The sequence below is a fragment of the Sprattus sprattus genome (genome assembly GCF_963457725.1).
Source record: "Sprattus sprattus genome assembly, chromosome: 18".
Taxonomy (NCBI): domain Eukaryota; kingdom Metazoa; phylum Chordata; class Actinopteri; order Clupeiformes; family Clupeidae; genus Sprattus; species Sprattus sprattus.
Genome location: NC_137916.1, coordinates 9,970,239 through 9,993,529, shown reverse-complemented (window position 1 = coordinate 9,993,529; position 23,291 = coordinate 9,970,239). Strand labels below are relative to the sequence as shown.

Sequence of the window (23,291 nt, the reverse complement as noted above, 5' to 3'; positions counted from 1 at the left end):
ATTTGCACTTCCTGTTAGATACTAAACTGCATTTCTTTATTTAGTCTTGTGAAACGCCGTGTCAAATACATTCAACTTGCTCATTCAAAATTACGTTAATTAATTTTGTAGTCATGGCTGGGGTAGGCTATATATTTCCACAGAACAAAAAGGTGTTCTTTTGCGTTCGCTATTATCCGAGGTTTTTGGAAGAAAAACATCGGTTGTTTATACTCTTTAGAACAGTTCTAAAGACTGTAATCAATTGTGTTCTTCTCTTCCATCTCTTTCACAAATAATGAAATCGTAGTAGGCTATAGTATTTTCCCCTGCGTTTGTTTAGGCGAACTGCTTTCCTTTCCGATCAAGCGAATGGTGCGTCAAGGGGGTGCTGAATCGGGTACAACAATTACGGTGTTGCATTGACCCATATTCAAAAAAGTGAATCAAAATGACTTTTCTTGACAGCTAGCCACTATAAAAAATAGATAAGGGTCTATTCGAACGTTCTCTCTAATAACGAAATGCAGTTTAGTATCTAACAGGAAGTGCAAATAAGCAGAAAGTGCAGAATATCTGCATATGAATGGCAGTGGTATATACATAATGAGATAGTATATAATAAGATACAGTATGTGCAATGTGAGCAGTAAGGTTGTAAACTATGAAAAGACTTTAAAAGAATCTCTCTAAGGTCAGCACTACATATCCACAAGATGGCGCTATTGCCTTTTTTTTTTAATTAGACAAAATTATTTACTTCCCGTTGTACACTTTCATGTTAATGACACATGAATAATTAAATCAATTTAGGTTCTTATAGACAAACCGTAAATAGCCACACCAACCGTGTAGTAGCAGGCTAGATTTCCTTTCCTCTATCCAATTTCACGGATCTTTTTTATTGCTCCTGCTGCTTGCTTTTATTGATTTTATGTAAAGCACTTTGAATTGCAACTCTTGTACGAAATGTGCTATATAAATAAAGTCTTACTCTATCCAATTTCACGGGCTCTCGTAGGCTTATTGTGTTACAACTAATTGCTGATTGAAAAAAAAAATACTTTAAAGATGAATGAACAGTGAGCAGACCTTTTAATTTGCTTTGTCGGAAATCTCGAGTATCCTATCCTACATTTCCATCGCATACCTGCTCCAATTACAGCACGAAAAAACATCACACTCATTTTTTTAATGTAAACTATGACGGCTTCTAGGAATTTCTGAACTAAAATATGAAGACAAAAACTAATGTAGTGATGAAGCATGTCACTCTATCGCAAAATACTGTTGAAAATTCATGTAAAGAAGCTGCTGTTTCTTGGTGACCATATGAATCAATATTTATCATGTGATATGTATTATATTTAATTTTACGAGCTGCATACAATAAATAAACTCTTGTTTCCTTACTCTGTCAAGCTGCCACGGCTCCCTTCATGGAGCCACAATGCCCACCAGGGGATGTCGTTGTACCCCAGGTTTGCACGGCGTGCGTCTCTACTCCATGACCTCAGACTAGGCTGAATTACGGAATCTCACTTTCTATTCAAACAGTGAGAGCGGCAGAAAGAGAGAGGGACAGGGTGGGAGGCAGAGGCAGAGGCAGACAGGAGGAGAGGCAGAGGTGTGACAGAGTGAGAGAGAAACGAGAAAACTAACTGCATGCTCTCCCTATAATATGTTTAATATCTATTTTTAGCTCTAAATAAATCTGAGAAAGGTCTGAGATAGGCAGATACCCCGGCGGCGTTTTTCAGAAACATCTATATTTTTCTAAGACGTCTGCTAAACTGTTCTTCTAGACAAAGCAGTGCTTCCAAGGCACTGTCCTCTGTGGACTTTTTCTTTGCCTCGTAAGAGGAATCACTTTGCATACTGCAGTTGCACGGTGAGCAGTAGACTGTTGTTGTCCATTTAAAAGTAAACTTATGGATATTTGTTTTTTCACTGGTAATTGTGATACCAGAATAGTATCCTTTCTGATGTAATTTTGAAGTTGTGCTAAAGTCATTTAAATAGTTAGTTGCGTATTTTACTACTTTGTCTGTCTGTCCTTGTAATGCTTTACCTCAGTATGCACCGCTAACAAGCCACTTTATGCAATTGTGTGACAAAGCTACTTGTTTATAAAATGTCCTAAAACTCAAGTGTATTTTCTCCCTAGACACCTGTGTATTACACCGCAAGCGACATTCTAGGACTCGGATTACAATGTTTAGCAGCACAGGGACTTGGGTCGCTTTGGTGACACTTTCCTTGGTGGTGAGGGAGACGCGGGGTGGTTACGGGATGAGCATGTTCGCCGCGCAGTCATCCCCTCCTGACCCATGTAACGACGAGCATGGTAACCCAAGGAGGTGCATCCCCGACTTCGTGAATGCCGCGTTCGGTAAAGATGTGCGCGTGACGAGCACCTGTGGTACCCCCGCTTCGCGCTATTGCGTAGTAACGGAGAAAGGAGATGAGAGGTCCAGCGACTGCCACACGTGTGACGCCGAGGAGCCCAAGAAGGCTCATCCACCTGCATACTTGACAGATCTAAACAACCCCCATAACCTCACCTGTTGGCAGTCAGAAACCTATGTACAATATCCCCAAAACGTGACTCTAACCTTGTCTTTAGGTAAGAAATTTGAGGTGACCTATGTAAGTCTACAGTTTTGTTCACCACGACCAGAATCCATGGTAATTTACAAGTCGATGGACTATGGCAAAACGTGGGTCCCTTTTCAGTTTTACTCTACCCAGTGCAAGAAAATGTTTAACAGGCAAAGTAAAGCGGTTATAACCAAACAGAACGAACAGGAGGCCATCTGCACAGACTCTCACACAGACATGATTCCCCTGACAGGGGGACTTATTGCGTTTAGCACTTTGGACGGTAGACCGTCAGCACACGACTTTGACAACTCACCCGTGTTGCAGGACTGGGTGACAGCCACCGACATCAAGGTGACATTTAGCCGGCTGCACACCTTTGGCGACGAAAACGAGGACGACTCGGAATTGGCGCGGGACTCGTATTTCTACGCAGTATCTGACTTGCAGGTTGGCGGGAGGTGCAAGTGCAACGGCCACGCTTCAAAGTGCGTGAAGGACCGGGAGGGAAACCTGGTTTGCGAGTGCAAACACAACACCGCAGGACCAGAGTGTGATCGATGCAAACCGTTCCACTACGATCGTCCATGGCAACGCGCCACTGCCAGAGAGGCTAACGAATGTGTTGGTAAGTTTATTTTAGATTTCACGCACTATTTGTGTAGCCTAGCTACTTTGTGTCTCCATGGAAAATCATCAAAAGAAGTATGAGTGCGTTGAACAAACTGTAACAAGAATTCGTTTGACATACAGGCCTAATGGAATAAAGTAAACATTTGGCTATTTTATTCCAAGTAGCCTATAGGAAAGGAATTATTGACTTGGTCAATGATCTATGCCTGAGCACTAATCAGTAAACCTGTAATTGGACTTAATTCGTATAAAAAAGCAATACAGCTGTAGTTCTTCCATTTCAGTTTACTACATAAATGTACAATTCTATAAGTACAAGTGTAGGCCTATTCTATAATTTATTGGCAATTAATGCTTAATACAAAACTACGCAAAATTCTTAAGAAGCACTAGAGGTAATTGTGTTGGATAAGTTATTGTTACATTCTAGGAGTTTATTGTACGTAGGTACAAATAGGTTCGGACCTATTTCATTATTACAAAACGGTTATATTGTTACATTCTTGAGGTGTATTTAAATTGTTGGCCTTTACTGTAGCTACATGCTTACTGGCCTAGGTGTAATTTGATTCCTATGGTATGAGGCAACAAAGTGAAATGCGTGCAAATGAAACTAAGTGAAACGAATGAACTCAAAGCAGGCTCTCTGATATATCATGTAGGCTAATCAAAAGTTCGTGGTGTCCTACCTGGATTCTATGTAGGCCTATTGGCCCTGAATTTTCTTTAGGTGGGAAACGAGAGTTTCCTAATCAACCAGTAGCCTATCTTCTTTCTTCACCTTCCAAACTTGGCAAAACATACGATTTTAACAATACCCATAATCATTTATCTTTTGTAAAATAAATTGTATTTATTGTAAAATTTGAAGAATCCAACAAGCAGCCTGCGCGCTTCAGTGTTTGGATTATGTGAGGGAGACGGTGGAAATAGTATTCAATCCATTTGTGTTTTGCGTGACGATAAAATACAATCAAGGAGTCCAGAGGAAGTTATTTCATTCAAACACAGGAGTGTTCAATTGTGTGGTCTAGTTTATAGCGTTGTGTTTCTGTAGTGTCTCCGACTCCTGTTCCATAGGAAGGAAAGGCAGCAAGCAAGTGAAGAAAGCACTGAAGGCGTTCACTGACTTCCTTCTCTGTTATGTGGCAGGTGCCATTATCAGATTGTATACAGACGATCTGGTGGTTTGGTTGACATTTTTTCGAACGTGTTGTATCAACTGCTTCTCTGAGCCAAGTAATCTTACAAAGCAGAGTTCATGCGTTCTATTACCCTGTGAAGGCAATCACCACCACTAGCGCATGTTTCCCCAGCACTGTCTTGTAAAAGGCTCGCGCATAACGGCATTAGAGCTATGGAATGATTGGGAGTGTCTACAATGTATATATTTCTCATGCAATGCGCTGTCAAACAACATTGCCGTGTAATTCGCTGCAGATTTTTGCGGACATTTGTGGACCGTGCACTTAACGATTGCACTGACTGCTCGACAGATGTTTTCGCACGGCATAGGCCTTCTGTGTGACAAGAAAAGAACATTTAGCTGCGCTTTGAATCATCGTGCTGGCGGTCAGTCATTTCAATACAGATTTAATGCACACGATGTGATGGCAGAAGTGCCAAAAGGAATGAACCGTTTCTAACGCAGAAAACACCCAACAGGAAATTGAAATAATACTATTGACCCTACCACAGGGCATAACTTTGGTCTTTTGGAAAGGTGTTGGTATAAACAATAACTTGTTAGTGCAGGTCCCCTATGCTCAGTTATATCAGAAGGCACAGTAGGCCCACAGGTGCGCGCTAGAACAAAAGTTAAAATCCGACGTCTAAGAAACGATTGGTGCCGATATATTTTATTATAGAGAGGTGGCTCTGAAGCTCTAGGTTTTTCTCACGAAGGCCAGCGAATCTTGTGTATTTTATATACTGTACATAAAATAAAAACTATGTAGGCCTATATTAACTCAGCTTACTCACTCACGTTAGAATTCGCTCATTCCGTCAACAGACTTTTGACACAGCACTTTTGACACAACTGGGTTTTTGCCAGCAGCCATTCCCAAACTAGAAAAAAAATACAAAACCCTCAAAATTCATACAATTAATTGAAGTTGAACAAGGACACAATCAATTGTCTCTTCTGGCAAACAATATTAACTTAACTGAGTGTAAAAAGTTCAGCCTCATACAGAATGACCTCACTTATTCTAATTACATTGGCCGATGGTCATTGTTTGTCCTGTTGCAGGGAAAATGATACACCCACATTTATTTAACTATGAACTGTTTTAGTATCCTAAAACCGTTTTCAACACCTTTTATTTCGAAAGAAAAGAGATATCCCTGGAATATCAAAGGAGCACATATTATGGGAATAAAAGCTTACATTTGAAAAACTATGTTCACTTTGGACAGATGCATCTCTCCATCCCACTCAAACATCTAAAGTATTCTATTCTTTCAGCGACCACCAGTGTTTCTCATTTCCACTTGCAGTTGAGTGGCTGCTGTCTTCATATGATGCAGTTGTGTGTGCTGTGTCCACACCCCCTTGCCGCTCATTGGCTGAGAAGCTCCATTAGGGAGGTATACTGTCCTGATGCTGCTATAGACCAGGAGAGCCTTCTTATAAGAAAACAGTTATTTTGAATTCAGACCAGCAACTCCACATCCCTGCAAAGTTTATTCTCGACGCCCCAGTGTCCTCTGGGACAGAATTGTAGTCTCGACTGAGGTTAGGTCATGAGGTCTGAAAGAATTTGAACAAAATGAGTTGCCAAGTTGGGTCAGTTTGAGTCGGGGTGGGAAGCCACAGTCACTCGGTCCATTTTTTAAATTCACCATTTAAACCTCCTCATGTGTCAATCATTCAGTATGGACACCCACTTTTCAATACTGGCAAACTCTTTCATCCCTTTGTTAGGGGTTACTTGGCTCCCTTAATGTATTCTGTAGAGACACAAAATAAATGTTCTGTTATGTTCGTAATTGTTAAGCGTTATGAAAATGTCAGCTAGCCTCTTGGCTTCATTACATTGGCACTCCGTCCCCAACCAGCTATGGGTATGAAGTGGTTCACTCTGTGGTGACCAAAAGATTTCTTCTTCTGGGACAGCTCAGTGTTTTAGAACAACTTGTGGAATTATTTCCCATTTTGTCCCATTTTTCTCATACCTCATGCCCAAAGGAACACAACAGTTTAGAGCTGACTGGGCAGATGTGCCCATTGTCATTACCTCCAGACCAAAAGTCTTACCCTTAAAACAGATAACTTATACAAAATGTCTGCCTCCCACACCTCCCATATAACACTACATAGCATCTGGTCAACCGCCTTCTCTTTAGAATTGGTCTTTACTTTGAGGAGATAGGTATTAGACATAGATTCATTATATCAAAAAGGTGTCTACCTGTGTGGCCGTCCTCTGCCCAATCAACACACCACACAAGCACTGTTCTGCTGCACATGTCAACAAGAAGCAACAGAACAAAACATTATTCTTAAGAAAATTAAACACAAAGTTACAGTAGCTACTGTACATTCGTCTGCATATGCGTAAAGGATGCTGCTGAAGCTAATCATAAACACTGAAAGTTAAGTATCACGGACGACCATTTGTGTGTAGCAGGGTTTGAGTGCAAATGAAATGCAATGAAAAGGAGACAGCATCTTGTGGTGAGTAAAATTGTGTAGCGAGGCTTGTTAAAGAAAAAAATGGATAAATGTCAGCTTCTGACTTTGAGAGAAACATATTCTGCCCTCACTTGGCCATGTCCGGTGTGTCTCCTACTGAGAACGTTATCTTTGATGTCTGCACTGGGATCTGTGATTTGAAGCAGGATTCCTTGTTAACTTCATCTGAGGACGACATGCCCTGGATACTCGGTTGAACTGTGGTATTGTGGCTGGGCATCAGGAACAGAAGTCACTGTGCCACAGGAGTGACTCATACAGAATGGGGTTTTGAATGGGATGTGATTATATCAATAACACACTGGCTCCTCTCCTGAGCGGTCCTGCACGTAGTTTACTCCACTTTGGCTGGCCCTAAAAATAGCAGGGAGCACACCGATCGTCTTAGATCTGTATGTTCGTCAGCAGACAGAGGTAAACGTTTTCCCGAATAAGTCGTGGGCACCACTGCAGACAGAGCAGTCATTTTGAGGGAACACTTTTTGAGTTCTGAGCAAGACTGAACTGATTTTTTTCAAATCACAAAGTCACAAATTCCTTTTTAAAAACATAAATTTCTTTTATTCAAGGATTTCATGCTTGATTACAATTATTAAATCTCACATCATAATAAAAGTTAGGACAGGCTGTGGATTGAAGTCATGTTCACATAAGCTTTTACTTTCCTCTGCGGTAATACAGGTATTACCAAATTAGGTGTGGCCTCACAAATCTTCCACAGTGGTAGCCAAAATTTGTAAGGAGAAGGACATTGAAATACTCACCAGTTTGAAACCGAACCAACCCAATACCTAATACACTTTTGAAAAGGAAAATGAGCTACTTGTTCAGTACATAAAAGAAAATGACAACTTTCTCTAATTACGTCTCACTTAAATGTCGTGCAATGACTAAAACATATTAACCACCGCCTGATTTTGGTACAAATAAAAGTAGAAAGAAGTCATATTAAACAAGTTCATTTATTTAATTACAGATTTTAAGATTTATAATTTGGACGCCTGCATGGGACATCGATATCAATTATTTATATGAGCAGGTCATTGCTGGAGAGAAAACAGTGAAACTAAGTGGATATAAGTGAAATGCCAGTTCTTGTATTATAAGTGAATAGAATGTTAAAATGCTTTTGAATTTGGATTCTGTCCAAACGGTGGGACACCTGGCTGTTAGGGATCTCAAAATGTGTGGTAAACTATAATATTTGATTCCCAATCATTATTCTACTGGAAGATTGGCAAAACCTTATTCCCACTAATGGAATGAGATAATTATATTAAATGATGTATGTCACATACATTAATTCATAAACATGCTTAAAATGCATGACTTTCATTCTTCATGCTTGTCAGTTCCGTGTAATGAACAACACCCCAGAGCTTATTGATGAGCTTTTAACTTCCCAAGCTCAGACAGATTCCTAGATGCTAAATGTTACACCCACGCAGGTTCTCTCATTCCCACTGCAGCAGTGTCAGCAGCAGTGTAAAGAACAATCACTCCCTAGGTTAACTCTGTGTTCCTGAGGGGCAGCAGAGACCACTGGTTTTGTTTCTACTGATATGACTGCTTTTGACTGCTTGTTTGGTCCCAGGGCTGCCCAGATGGACTGGACCGGACTGGGCCAGCTTGGCCTGTGAGCCATCTGTATCTTTCTCTATTCTGAGTTCCGCTATAGGCCCATGTGACTGCAGAAAGAATTTGCAAGAAAAAAAGTGACGTCATCAAGGGGTTTATTCCTTTGCTTTAGAAACATCGACTCTAATGCCAAGCAATGTCATGGCTATGCGTCTCCTCCGAATGAAGAGAAAATGAGCCCTCGCATGAAGAACATACAAATGAAAACAAACACATGCGGCCGAAGGAGCTGTTTTCCCTGGGATTGTTAATCGGAAGCAGGTGCGCCTCTCACCGGGCAGCCCTGGGGGCCGCTTTGACACAGCTTCGGCGTTTTGCACCGCACAGTGGAAACTCAGACTCCTCCCAGCAGCCCATGGGAGAGCAGAGAGTGGCTGCGAATGGCCACCGTCACGGAGGGAATCTCAGGCAGGGGCAGAGGGAGGTGAGAAGCCTGCGATTAGACTCAGGGGAGAGCACATGTGTGCCTCTGGTGTTCGCCCCAACCTAGCCCCAAGCACATCCACATCCACAACACAGCCTGCTGCGGCAGTGGATACTTTTCAAAAGATGCCAGTATTTAAAGCAGTTTCTTAAGGGATTTAAGGAGGGACTAATAATTATAACTGTACAATGCAAACAGAAACCATTTTAATGTAATTATCTTCTATAAGTATTTGCTATCGTTGTATTTATGTAAAGATCGAAGAAACTCCACTGCAATCAGTTCTGTACTAATCCTATTGCCTTTGACACTCAGTGTGGGCCCCTGCAGTCATAACCACTCATCTCTAATTACTGTAGATCAGTGGTTGTATCATTAAATAATCTGTTTGCATTGTTGAAGTGCCTGCTCCGTGCTACTTAGAGCTAAGCCTGGTGTGGTTGTAGAAAGAAGGTTCCTTCTATACTCAGAGGGGGAAAAAAATGACAGAGAGATGTATTTTGGGGATTTTAAAATCCAAACCCTGGTGGAATCTTGTGTCCTCTGGGCAAAGGCTGCATGTTTTTGGGATTTTGTTTTGTTGAGCTCATAATTCAAGACAGACATGATTTGTAAGCCAAAAAGCTTTTCTCAGTCTTTAAGGGGATGCCATTAAAAAAAAGACTTGAAGAGAGAGAGGGGGCGAAAAAGAGATGGACAGAGAGAGAGCGAGAGAGGGAGAAAGAGATGGACAGAGACAGAGAGAGCGAGAGAGGGAGAAAGGGAGAGAGGAGACTTTAGAAGGTGGTCCCGATTTTCTGTATTTGTTTCTTTTCTTGTTTCTGGCTGTACATGCTTGCTTTGGCATGGGGATTGTTTCCTCCCTAATATTTACGTCTTCTAATCCTCAGACCTGATCAGCCTCTTCATACTCCTTCGTCTCTCTCGATCTGTGTGTGTATGTGCATGTCCCTATCTTATCTCCATCTGCTTGTGTACTGTAGAACACAGGCCTGTGTGACACGGCATGGCCTGGCGGTCTCTGACACAGACTGCCGTTTGATTTGCCCCTGGTCTTCCGTGGAGGACTCAGAGGCAGAGTGCGATGGTATCAGACGTAGGGATCGGCTCTGAAATGTTGTTGACGAGATGATGGTAGGCACATGTTCACGTTATCAGATGCCCTTATTGCCTCCGCGTCACCTCCCACTGCGTGAGGGTGTGCTTAGTGCATCCACACAAACACACACACGCTCACAGAGCGCACTCAAAAATAATCATGTACATATATAATGTACATGCATGTTACATGTGCACATATACTGTTCATGCGTGTTCTTTTTCAGCTTTGGTCTATACCTTTGGTCTATACCTTACCGTGTCACATGATTTCTCATTAGATCTTGCTCTCTCACATACACAGACAGACACACAGCCCAAAGTCTTTTAAGACGTACATAAGTTATTAAGTATAGTAAGCAAAATGTATCAGTTAAACTTGAGACTTTCAAAATAAAACCAGAGTACTAATGGCTTCACACATCATACAGTTCACATGGGCTGTCTGTCAGTCGATTGGGGTCTCTTTTCGCTTTGGTTGGAAGAGCTGGAGCTGAAATAGCTGATTTCTTTTTGCGGGCTGCTAAGGCAACCACAATAACAGAGGAAGGGGAAAAAGAAGCAAATATGGAATGTGCTGCTTGGTGCTTGTATGATTTTTGTGTTAAGGCTGATGGGTGTTTGATCACTGGCACTGTGTTTGAGTATTAGTGTGTTTCTCTGTGTGGGTGTGTGTGTGTGTGTGTGTATGGGGGGGGGGTGTTGACCCCCGTGCCCCCTGTGTTGGGCTGCAGTATTGCCAGCGACAGGACCACCCTCAGAGTGTGTGAAGAGCAAGTGACTGGGGCAGACGACTGTGGGCTGGGGGTGTGATGATTAATAGCCCTCGTGCAAACAATATGCTCAGGCCGTGTGCTCACACACACACACACACACAACATGCACACACACACACATACTAATACACATCTTCATACCTTTAACCCTGCAGTCTAAGCTGGCTCTCCTGTTTCACAGTCACCTGACAGAGCTAGTGTGCGACACAACACAACATAACACACAAATATGTACATGCACACAACACACACGCACACATGAACTCGTTCACATGTTTTAAGACAGCTTTGAAGTGATGTCTTTGAATAATGAAGACTCTCAAGAGACATAGTGGCCCCTAGTGGTTTAGTTGGGAAAAGCGCCACTAATCTTCACTGGAGTGAAAGCGATAGCACTGGCAGAGAGCTCTGCCCCCTCCTCTGGCCTGGCCTCTGGCATCTCCCCTCCCTCTCCACAGCCTGTGGGCACCAGCTCCTCTCTCAACCCACCAACCACCCCCCCATCCCCTCCCCAGCTCCAGGGAAGAGAGTGACCCAACCGTGACGCATGAATGGAAGCCAAACAAGGGTACCAGCGGGAACGAGCCCAGCCAGCAGGAGGCTAATTGTTGGGGAGGGGGGCTCTCTTCCCTCCTCTGCCAGGGGTGCAGTCAACTGGGATCAGAGCTGGAAGGGTGGCCCCGCTGGGTGGCCCTGGCTAGACCCCAAGGTCCCCTGCCCACCCCAACCCCATCCCCCCTGCACCAGCCTCTCTCATCCTCATAGCCGCCATTCTCCAGCACTGTTTGCCAAAGAGTGTGTCACACTTCTTTAAGAAACTGATGTCAGACCGTGTGTTTTGTTTTCCACTATGTTTGTATGGGTTTGGTTCATTGTCCATCTCTTGCTCACTGGTGTTAATTTGAAGAAAGTGGTTCTCGCAATTCTCTCTCTAGATCCCTCTCCATATCCACTCATGGTTTTCTGCATCTGTTGAAAAGCTCTTCCACCACTGCTGGGCTGGGTTGCATACCTGAGGTTCTTAGGAACCTCTCTCGCCATCTGTCTCATAAAACCCAACTCTAATCTCCATAATGCACACAAGTAAACAAACACAAAACAAAAACCCAGTGCAGCACAGTCTTGGGGAAGGGTTCTGTTTTCCACCCCTAAGGTTTTTGTTAGAATAAAAAATACTCTTTAATTTTCTTTTGTGTTTATGTAAAACATGTCTGTTTTCAGTTGGATTCCTTACGGTCACGTAACCTGAGCACCGAAACGCTTGTCAATGAGTTCAAGGCACAGTGGCTAGAACGCATGTTTTTCCTTTTCTCTGTGTGAGAGAATGTGCCTTTGCTGATGGCTTTTCTTTACTGATTAAATATCCCGACTTTAAGGACATAAGGTAGAGAAAAAAAGAAAAAACCTCTAAAAATCAGCAATAGAGACACTCCAATTGAACAGCTTTCCTCTTGTAATTCCTCACACCTCCCTTAACTTGCTCTTCCTCCTTTCCATCCTTTTAAAATTAATGAATCACTCATTCTAATTAAGCTTAATATGCGGTGGCTAAATGTTATTCGTTCCTGTATAGCCTCATCTCATCTCATAGTTTATATAAGGAAATGCATGATACATGGTAAGGCTTCTATACTTGTCAGGGAACATTTGCTCTCTTAATGTACAGTGTGTGCTTTGAATTTTTGAATTTTTCTTTCCAACAACACGTGCACAGCTCACATATGGTGATGTGTGTTCTGTGTTTGTGCATACGTCCAGTCATCTCCAGATGACCAATCTCTTATTTCTTTTCTGACCCACTTCCTTGTCTGTTTCTAAGAGGTATGAATTAATCATTTCCATCAGGAGTTTGGACTGTTTAAAAACATTTTTCATTGTCATTTTGAACAACTGACTGAGATATAAAACTTCTAAGGCTGTGGCATCAGTGATACTAATACGATCAATTTAACTGTCTTCATTTTGTTTTAAACTAAATAACCAGATCACTATTTTGTGGTGCATCTCTGTTCACCACATGTGGACCTCTCATCATTTCTAACCCGTTCCCTTTAGATCTCCCCCAGCACACTGGAGAAATCAAGGGCAAATGACCAGTGAGACCAGATAAAAGAAACCTTCATTTTCCTCAGCTGACTTTGGAACTCTGAAACTTAATTGGGCCTGTGAAAGGGTTGTTTTTAAAAACACAAAACATTTGATGTACTAAATATACAAATGCATGCACAGACACACACACACACACACATGACACAAACACAGACACACCACCATGAGTGACTTCTGAGAATCAGGAACCACTTACAGGGTCTCAGGCTGGGAGATAAATAGCAGGCAGACAGAGTGAGAGGGCTGGAGGAGGATGACTACCAGACTCCCAGCCCCAGTGGACCCCTAAATAATCCCGGGCACATCGAAGCATCTGAGAGGCAGACACGGCACAAGACAGAGAGGGAGAGAGAGAGAGTGACAGACAGAGAGGGAAAGAGGGAACCTGGGGATTCATCCATTCATCCCGGGCGCTGTCATGCAGCAGACATTAATATTCTCTGCAGGGAGAGCCGTGATGAAGGGGTATCCATAACTCCTCTCTGGCTCCAGGAGCCGATGGGAGGAGTGCCAGCTGTCCGTCCGCACGACGGGCCGCTAGCTACCATGTCTCCTGGGCTAATGTGAGTAGCTGCTCCCCTCTCCACCCCAAAGCAGAAACCCTCCAGACGTGACCTTGTCCATCCACTCCCCACATGCCAGTTTCCCCTTGGAGACCATAGCTTACTCTTCTGCTCTTCCTTTTCCCTGGACATATGCAGTTTTACTGTCTATTTGTGTGTATCCATGTGTGTGAATGTATGTGTGTGAATGCGTGTGTTTCTGTTTGGGAATGTGTGTGTGTATGTGTGTGAATGTGTGTATGTGTGTGTGAACTTGTGTGTGTGTGTGTGTGTGTGTGTGTGTGTGTGTGTGTGTGTGTGAACTTGTTAGTAAATGTGTGAGTGTGTGTGTGTGTGTGTGTGTGCGAATGTGTGTGTGTGTGTGTGTGTGTGTGTGTGTGTGTGTGTGTGTGTGTGTGTGTGTGTGTGTGTGTGAGAATGTGTGTGAATGTGTGTGTCTATGTATGACACAGGGCCTCAGTTGGGTATTAAGATAGAGCAGTAGTGAGGAGGTGCTTTCATGTCACAGGCTTTATTTTCTCTGACAGTGAGGCCACTTTCCGCAGGATAACTGCGTGGCGATAGGATATCTAGCTTCCCTTCAGACGGGTGGGAAGAGGAATGAGTGGGGCCCCCCTCAATAATAAACACTGTCCAGTCTGCTGCTGTGATGTAACCTGTGGCCTGAGTCTGACCTAATTGTCCTGCACAGATAGCCCGTAACCCTAAGGGAGCTTCAGAAGTGATTCTATGAGTATATACACAAGGGATTGAAAAGTCCTTCAGAAAGAATATGTCCTCTTGATATACACAAACCAACAGATTGGGATTGAGTAGCATGTTAGTTCTGCCCCAAAAGTCTAACATTAGCAGGTGGACAACTGAACTTTTGACCCCGTTCTGTGGAATTCCTCTTATACACTTACTCACTTGGGTTAGGAATAGGTTAGGTGACAAGCTGGGAGAACGGAGCTGTTTGGAAGAAATTATGTGGTTTGCAGGAGGCTAGTTTCAGTCAGAGAACAACAACAAAGCTGACAGCATGGTTTCCAGTCGTGATGCAGGGATGGATTATAACTCAGGTGTATATGTCAGTGTTAAGTGTTTAGAAGGCTTTTTTTTGCTGCTTTTTAATTCTATAAGACCTGGGGAAAAATAGGATGAATAAATCATTTTTGGATCACCACAGATTTAGACACCAAGCACTTCCAGATTTTGTCCATACGCAAATAACTTCCCCATACCACTCCACTTACACATGCCTACTCAAACAGACACATTTGTTGAGGCCCATACAACTTGCAACTTATACTTTTATGTCTGATTCAAAGCCACAGAGACAACAATGAGTAAGAATTGTTGTTCCCCATGCTCTGTGTCTGTATGCGTGTGTGTGTGTGTGTGTGTGCCTGCCTGCCTGCAAGAGTAGCATATAAATTAAACTTGTAAACTTAACAGGTCATACACAAGAGGTGTGTGAATGGAAATTACCCCCGCAAATATAATTAACTGGCTGCTGCCACCTTTAAAACACAGCTGTGCTCCCATCGCAACCTTGTGGTATACAGTGATTGCTCTAATGACTCTTAAAGCCCTCTTTTGTCCCTTTACTGCTGAAATGTCCAAAGTACACAGACTGCAATTCTGGAAAACGTCAACACGTTTGAGCAGGAGAATGTTCTGAAGACCAGAGCAGACTTACTGAGCTGTGTGAACCCCCCCTTATGTGTGCTAACGACACTCTTAAATGGGGTTCGACCCTACCAACACCATAGAACAGTTAGGTGGTCCACCAGCCATCTTATACGCACCTCATATCCCAGGGATCCTTATGTCAGTGATCAAAAAAAGGCCCAAACTGGCGCTAATGGTTTTAATGGTGTTATTGGTCTACTACACTGGCTTGGCATGGATTTCTCCTGTAGTCCCCTGAGGTGTCTCTGGAGAGATATCTTCTCGCTTCATGTATAAATGTTATTGAGAGGTTCTAGAGAAATTTCAGTCACACTTGATGTATTTCTGCTGTCGAGACACTTTACTGAACCTGAACCTCAGTATGTTAACACTCCACTCTAAAAAAACGCCTCACAGTAACGGGTCCTAAATTGCAACACACACTGATGATGGCTGGAACCAAATTATTGGCCTATCAAGAATGTATTGGCAGCTCACTGGGAGAGCGGCAGGTTGCTTTAAATGTGGTATACGTTAAACATTACTTAGCATACAGAAAGTGACCAGTTAGAAAGAGTACCCTTCTCTAAAGCACAAAAGTTGTCATCAAGGCACGATTGTTGCGTCAGTGAGTACAAGCACATGTGGCCTCTGACTCTGGGGGAATTCAGTCACCTCATCTTTCCACAGCTTGTTAGTCTACCTCAACCCATCCAAGGACATGCCAATTAAGCCCTACTGTTAGCAACTTCATAAGCACCCCATTGAACACAGACTTGCTGAAGAGATGACTGAGAGGTTAGCCAAGCATCCTATCCCACCCAAAGCACGCAGCCAATCACACGCTCCGATACGCGCAGCCAGAAATGTTTAAGACGTGCTCAGGCTGGGGTTCTCAATGGTGGGAAAGTTCAGTGTCTTAAACCATGGGGCCAGTCAAAATAATGCACTAATGATGGAACAGATACCCCATAGTGCTTCCATATCTCCACCATGAACAGTATTCACACATTGGCCTCACAAGTGTGTGAGGAGCATGTGTCTCCCATTTTGTAAATCTGCACAAATCAGCTCCCAGCGGATGGATAGCCCTCCCCATTTTTTTCCCTTCCTTGAAGAGCAGTTGTGCTGGGATACTGTATGTTCTCCAATAACAGCTGAGCTAATTTGGGACTTTGTGCCATTGCTCCTCCAGGATAATGATGATGAACATTTTTACAAGTGTGTACGTTGTTCTCACCATTAAGCTTTGTGTTCTAAGGCTGTCTGGAACCATACCATTTTGTTCTCGTAAAATAAAATGTATTCATTTAGGGCTTTGGAGAGGAAAGATGTCATGTAGCCTGTTACCATGGCTCCCAGTCTTCTTTACTATGCACAGACTCTCTAACGCCTAATAAATTACAGCTAATTAAGCTTTTATTTGAACTATGTTCCTGATGCATCACACTTGAGCTACCTGTCCCACATCAAACTCTCCGCCAGCTGTCCCCAGGAACTAAAGAGCTGCTAAAAAGGCACCCTGTCTCAGCCTGGATGTATCCAGTAAATCCCTTAGTCCTCCATTTCCATCTTTCTCTCATCTATCTCTTGCTCTTTCTCAGTCACCCAGATAATTTTCACACCCAGTAATCTTTGTGAAGAACTTGCCCCCACCCAACTGTTGGGCTGCATTCCAAGCGAGCAGCATGAAAGGGGTGGGGTGTGGGGGTCGGGGCTTATTAACACCCTCCAAAGGGCTCTAAATCCTGTGAAGGGGGGCCAGAGGCGACGGTGCGCATTGATGACACCTGTGGCTGCGCTGCTGCGGAGCGCGTCTGGAAGGCTTTGGCTGTCATGCTTCAGAGAGACGACTGGGGCTCGGGAACCCAGGGCCACACATCTGCAGACCTGCCGGTCAAGGCAAGAAATTTATGGACTGCAGTGAGAAAGACAGAAAAAGAGAAAGAGAGAGAGAGAGAGGGAGAGAGTCAGAGTGAGAATGAGAGAAACAGGAATGCTGGTTGGAAAGGAACGTCTGACAGTGTGGTCCTCCGAGACGTGATTTATTGCCTAGAGAGAAGAACATCCATTCACCCTACATTTTTCTGCATTGGTGTCCCGACGTCTCTATCTTTCCTACTATCCAAGTGTTTTCTAGGCTCTTTGTCTCTGTCAGCTTGGCACCATCGTGCGTTATCTCAGAGGTCATTATTCCTTCATGACAGCAGTTTGATTGATCCAACTCATTGTCCGCAGGAGGGCCTGAGCGTGCAAGAATTTAAAAGCAGTCTGTAGATTTTGGAGCATTGTAATGATTGATGCAATCAGTTCATGCACTAAGGGTCCTCCACCACAGCCAGACCAGAAATGATGAAATCAGGGTAACGTTTTAGGCTGCCTAAAGAGATCCCTTGCCCATCCATCACCCAAACATCTGTTTCCTCACAGAGATAAGTATTCCCTGATATCATACATATTCTGGCCTTGGACAGGTCATCTCATTTTGAATTTGAGCCTGACACTCAATTCACCATTTTAGTTGTACTCATTTACAGGAAGATTTTATCTAATGTAACACATATTCGATGCCATGTTACAACACCTACTCAATCAGCTGAGCCACACAAACACTCACAGTGCTAGACACGAAAGATAGACCTTGATTATTAAGAGGAACGTAGAGAGTCAGAAAGTCTTTGGTCTCGGCCCCAGTCTTTTGTTGGCAGTTGTTGTGCTTGGCTTCACCCAACGGGGCCTCTGTTGTCTCTCCAGCTCTAAGGGAGAGCCACATCCATTTTAAAGAGCCCCTGGGATCTTTGTGTTCTGTGAGCTCACCGTGTTACAGACAGAACTTTCCAGAACCCTCATTAGTACAGTGGGCAGTCAGATCTCGACTTTAGAGAGTGGGGGAGAAAGGAGATGTCAAGATTGCTGAAGGTTGACTGGGTGGTTGCAGGAATATTATATTCTTGATTTTTTTAACACACACAACAAGGGTGAGTTTATCACAGGGTGATGACACAAAGGGTAGGGTGGGGGCAGTGTTCATCTTGGCACGCGTGTTTCCCTTATGCAAGGAATTGGACAGGAAATTAAACGTCTTAACTGACACCTCTTTTCTGAGTGTTTGCTTTTTTCACTCAGAGGCTCACTGCACAAAATGCTATCATGCAGCTTCTAATATATCAGTCACACTCATTCTCACTCAGGGAATTTTACAGCATAACACCTACCAGCCATTAGAACTGAAGTGTTCAATCATCATTATTATCAAGAGGGCTAACTGGCTTGCAGATACTTGACTTTTTTGGCTTTTAACTTCTCATAGGGGCACAGTAAGAGAGAGTAGAGTCAGTTGAAAGGGCGGATCAGGTCGTGCGTGGCGTCGGGTAACTGAACATATTGTTTCGGGTGCAAGCTAGGAACCATGAGAAGAGGACTCTTTCATTCAGAAAGCAACTCTCACTCCAGCTTCTTTTGATATGATGCTCATTAACACAGGAATTTACAGGGCCCTCCTGTGTAGGACACATGGTCGGTGTAAGATGGGCGTCCTGTGCTTTGTAACTCTGGCAACGGACCAGCATGTATTTTCATTGGCCAGTGTACACATGGTGTTTTAAAGAAGCTTCATAGGGGCTGTCATTACTTTCACAACCATATCACTTTTAAGAGCTCTCATGGCACCAAGCTCTTTTCTTTGAATGCCAGGTCAGGACCAAGGAGGAGCACCTAACAGTCACTCTGAGCTGCACTCTGGGGTACCAACCTCTGCTCATCCCAGTCTGCTCTATCTCACGATGCCAGATGATATGGCAAGAGACCGTTTAGACACGGGGCAGGCAGTACATGCCCAAACCGTGGTTCTCAGTCCAGAAAGAAGCCGGTGACATCATCTTGACAAAAAGAGGCAAAACCCCAGCACCAACCGTGATGAATTCCCACTCATTACCTCGCCAAAACATGAAGTAAAAATGCACCGACTTGGGCCACTCTACTGGACCTGTAGCAACATGGACTCATCACCCTGCTCAGTCATGTGCTATGTTGCATGGTATGCATGCATATAATGCCAAACCAGACTATTTGAAGTCCAATAATAATATATTTCTTCTAAATCATGGACCGCGCTAAAGCCTCAATAGCCAATAAAACGTACAGTAGTTTGCTCTGTAATCATAAAGTCCATCCCACCCCTACTTCATGCAGCCGGCTGTTTACATAAGTGAATAAAAAGGTAGGTCGAGCCCCGCCATTCGGGCAACGTGACACTTTTATAGTCTACTTAGTGAGAAAATGCTGTATTGCCACGTCAGACAAACGTACTGTGCATTCATTTCTCCCCAGTATTTTAGCCTTGGTTGTGTTTTGTTGAGACGCTGCACTGCACGCTCTGCCTAGGCAACCGCACCGGTTTACGAGGCGTGACTCACCCAGCGAAGCCGGGAGGTCCGATTGCTCAGCTAACTGAAGTCGGCTAGAGATCACAGGCTGAGCCTCAGCCCCTCAGCCCCCTCGTGTTACAAAAATTGCTCTCAAAACCCATTACATCACAGACGCCAGGAAGACAACAGGATGCCTTCTCCCCAGATGCCATTGGGAGAGAAACACCATGTTTTTCCCTGGGAGAGGCTTGTCTTGTTAGTTCCACATATTTGCCTCATAAGAATGATTCCCACCATAAAACAACTACAGAAGATGAGTTACTTTCCAGAACACAATGGAGGGAATACTATTCTATTCTGAAGGGGATACTACAGTCTTCAAACTCAGATTCCATCATGCATCGTGGATTATATGAGCCACTCAAGTCGTTGTGCTGGAGCAGAAGGCCAGAAACTAGGGTGTTAGTGTTAGCAGGAGCTCATTAGGTATCTTTTGTTGTCCGTAAGTCCAGCCTCAGGCCTTTGCTGGGGACAAAAAGCCCCATAAATCTTCTGGCTAAGGTGCCACAGCTCCTAATCCAGCAGCAGCCCCTTTCCATCCAACACACTGAATAATGATTAGCGCCGCTCAGGCTTGTGAAGCACCAGCGGTCAGATGTGACAGTGAAGTCCGCCATACTAAATCTTTTATCCACACAAGTCCGATACATACTGCTCTCTCTGAGATGAAGCTGCCGGGAGGAATGTGACATGTGGTCAATACTTTTGTGTCTATCTGTCCCACGGGCCTTAGGGAGTAGAGAAAATTAGCCAGGATTTCAGCTCGTGTACAGCTGGCGTCACACTGGTTGGTTCTGTCCTTTTATCAGTTGGTTAAATCATGCACTGAATCATGAAGATTTAAGACATTTAGAAATATTCCCAATGCACACAGTCATTTCTTACCTTAAAGTCATTTTTTCTGAACAGTGGAATTTCACAGTTTGGACATGATATAACGGCTGGTGCTGATAACATGAATTATGTTACCCACATAAGTTATGGCATAAATTGCGGTATGCATTGGCTTTGATTGGTGTGACTGTATATTTTATTTGAAACATACATCTGCCATTATTTATGTTTCTGACATACCAAAAGAATGCTGCAAACTAACTTTAATTGCTGATCCAGCAGCACTTTCTCATAGTCTGTTTCCCAAGGCTTAATCATGATGAGGGAGAAACACAGACGCTTGTCCAACATCAAAATATTACATCATGTGTCTTGTTTCACTCAACGTCCAGTGTGCGGCTAATTAAAAAGTATTGCCACCTCCACCTCTCTCTCTCTCTCTAGCTGTCTATAGTCTGTCCCCATTTATCTGTTGGTCTTTTTTCTCTGTCTGTCACTTTGAAATCCCTCCATTCACCATAGGCAGCACGCTCCTGCACCACACAAACTGCTGGTTGGCGGATTCTCTTCATCTTTTTATTTGTTTTCTGAATGCCAAGGTGACGTGTTTCCTGACAACAATGAGGCAATGAGGTGATTCCCTCTATAGAAGCAGACGTCCATGGTTTCGTTAAGTTTTTCCTTTCCATTTCTTTTATGTCCCCGGACTCATCATCAAAAGCGTTGCGGCTTGTTGTAAAAAGACTCATCATCGCTGAGGTTGAGCCTTAAAGGGGTGTTTTCCTACCAACTCCCAGCAAAGCAACAGCTGCTCCTGAGGTGTGCCGATGGGAAAAGCTGACTGTACGACATCTCATAACCTAGTTTGCTTAATTACACGGTCCGCACACGAGCCATCTGAATTCTCCCGAATAGAGATGGAAGCCCTGTTGTAATATGTCTGGGAGACAGCGTCAGAGCTCTGTAAGACCAAGAGTGGGATGAGAGTGATGTAATGGGCTGAGGAGCACCTCTGGCCTTTATCAAGCTTGTTTGTGCTCCGCTCTGTTGCTTACATGGCACTTGGATCCCACTGGCTACGTGGAGATTGGAAGCCTTCTCAGATGCTGAGCGTTGTTGTGACTCCATCCAGTGTTGGGGACTGGAGAGCATGAAAATGGAGGCTCAGCGTACCTCATGCCAGCAGGCCTGTAAGAAAATAATGCGATATGCTGCTCACACCTCTTATTTGCATTCCTCTGTCCTCGCCCCTCTCTTTGCAGTGATTCTAAAACTCGCTTTGAAATTAATACCTCGTATTATTTCCCCTGCGTGGACGTGCATGAGATAATAGCCGTTGTCAGCCCTCTTGAGTTTTAAGGGGTATTTCTGACACATCTCCCACACATTACACAAGTGTTACGCAAGTGCAATGAGAGCATCATGTGGGCTTGGTAATGAGCACTTTCACTAAGCACTACTGAGCTCATTTCTTTCTCTCCCTGAAACATAATTCAGTTTATAAGTGTAACTTAGCTTGCTGCCAGACATTGCATTTGCTGTGTGCTGCAAAGAGTAGTTGAACTTATAGTATTACTCTTTATATGACCCTGTAAACAGAGTATGAAATCAATATTCAAACAGGAACATCTTTCCTCTAGTGAAGCTAGATTTTGTGTCCTGAGAACAGAACAAATCCTATAATATCTGACCACAAAAAAGAGTTGGTAAGCCTTTACTATGAACTAAGTAATATTCACAGCATAGCATTATTAAAAAAGTAACACATTTATACAATTTGATATCAGAATGAATCTAGTCTAAATGCTAAATTGGGATCTTGTCGTCTTCTAGCAAAGGATACTGTTTGAGAGCTATGCTATGCCCTTCACTCTAGTCACGGATGGGCTGGTAATGATCTACTGATGATGATTGCTAAATTAGCTGATATTGGACAGGCTTGTGTTGAAACAGTGCAGGAACATATTCTCTCTAATTGAGAAAAAAAATCTGTGTAAGTGAGTGTTTTGTGGGAATTCAAACTCCCATATGTGGATATTACAGTCCCCGTGTGACTTTAAACAACTGGAAAAGAAGAGAGATTCATTAAAAAAATTCCATTCACTTCCGCCACAGCTGGGAAGGATGTCAGCCATGTCTGGCTGGGATTGAGGAATGATTTCACCCTGTTAAACACATTGCTGTCAAAAACACAAAGTGTGACAGATGCTCGGTGAGACATTGTGAGGCAGCCGATGTAAATAGAGTTTATCGGAGCAAAGCCATTGGCACTGAGAGACAATTAGGCTGGCGATAAGAGGGGCTGGACAGGGGGGATGTGTGTGTGAGATAGCACAGCGCCCATTACCATAGACTGAGGACAGCTGCGAGATAGCACCTATTCATCACGAGACATGAGATAAAAGAGAGAGAGGAAGAGAGGGAGAGAGAGACAGAGAGTGAGAAGGAGAGGCAGAGATAGACAGAGAGAGAGAGAGAAAAGTAGAGAGAGAAAAGGGAGAGGATAAGGAGGAAAAAAGTGTGATTGCAAACTGAGAGAGAAAAAGATGAAATTGAATGAGAGAAATATGGCACAGAAAAACTAGAGCGAGAGAGTGGAAGGGGAAGGCGGAGAGGGGGAAAGGGAGTGTGAGAAGGAGGGAGAGAGTGGAGAAAGACATCATGTCGAGTGGCCTGAAGGTGAGGGGGTCTGAGATAAGCTCCTCATAACTGACAAACACCGTGTGTGTGTGTGTGTGTGTGTGTGCGTGCTTGTGTGTGTGTGCGTGCGTGTGTATGTATGTGTGTGCGTGCCTGTGCTGAATAAATAAAGGCATTTGCCACTCCGAACCATAGCAGGCACAAGTGCCATAGGAG

At 43.6% G+C, this 23,291-nt stretch overlaps 1 protein-coding gene across 1 annotated transcript in view; it reads left to right on the top strand.

The window, feature by feature from the left end:
- The first annotated feature begins 1,715 nt into the window (after positions 1–1,715).
- The window catches only part of ntn1b (netrin 1b), a 43,342-nt gene continuing 21,766 nt past the window's right edge, over positions 1,716–23,291 (top strand). The window contains exons 1-2 of the mRNA XM_080855819.1: positions 1,716–1,870; positions 2,147–3,208. Coding sequence (XP_080711945.1) covers positions 2,194–3,208 — 1,015 coding nt within the window. The 5' untranslated portion in view covers positions 1,716–1,870; positions 2,147–2,193. The remainder of the gene's footprint in view (positions 1,871–2,146; positions 3,209–23,291) is intronic.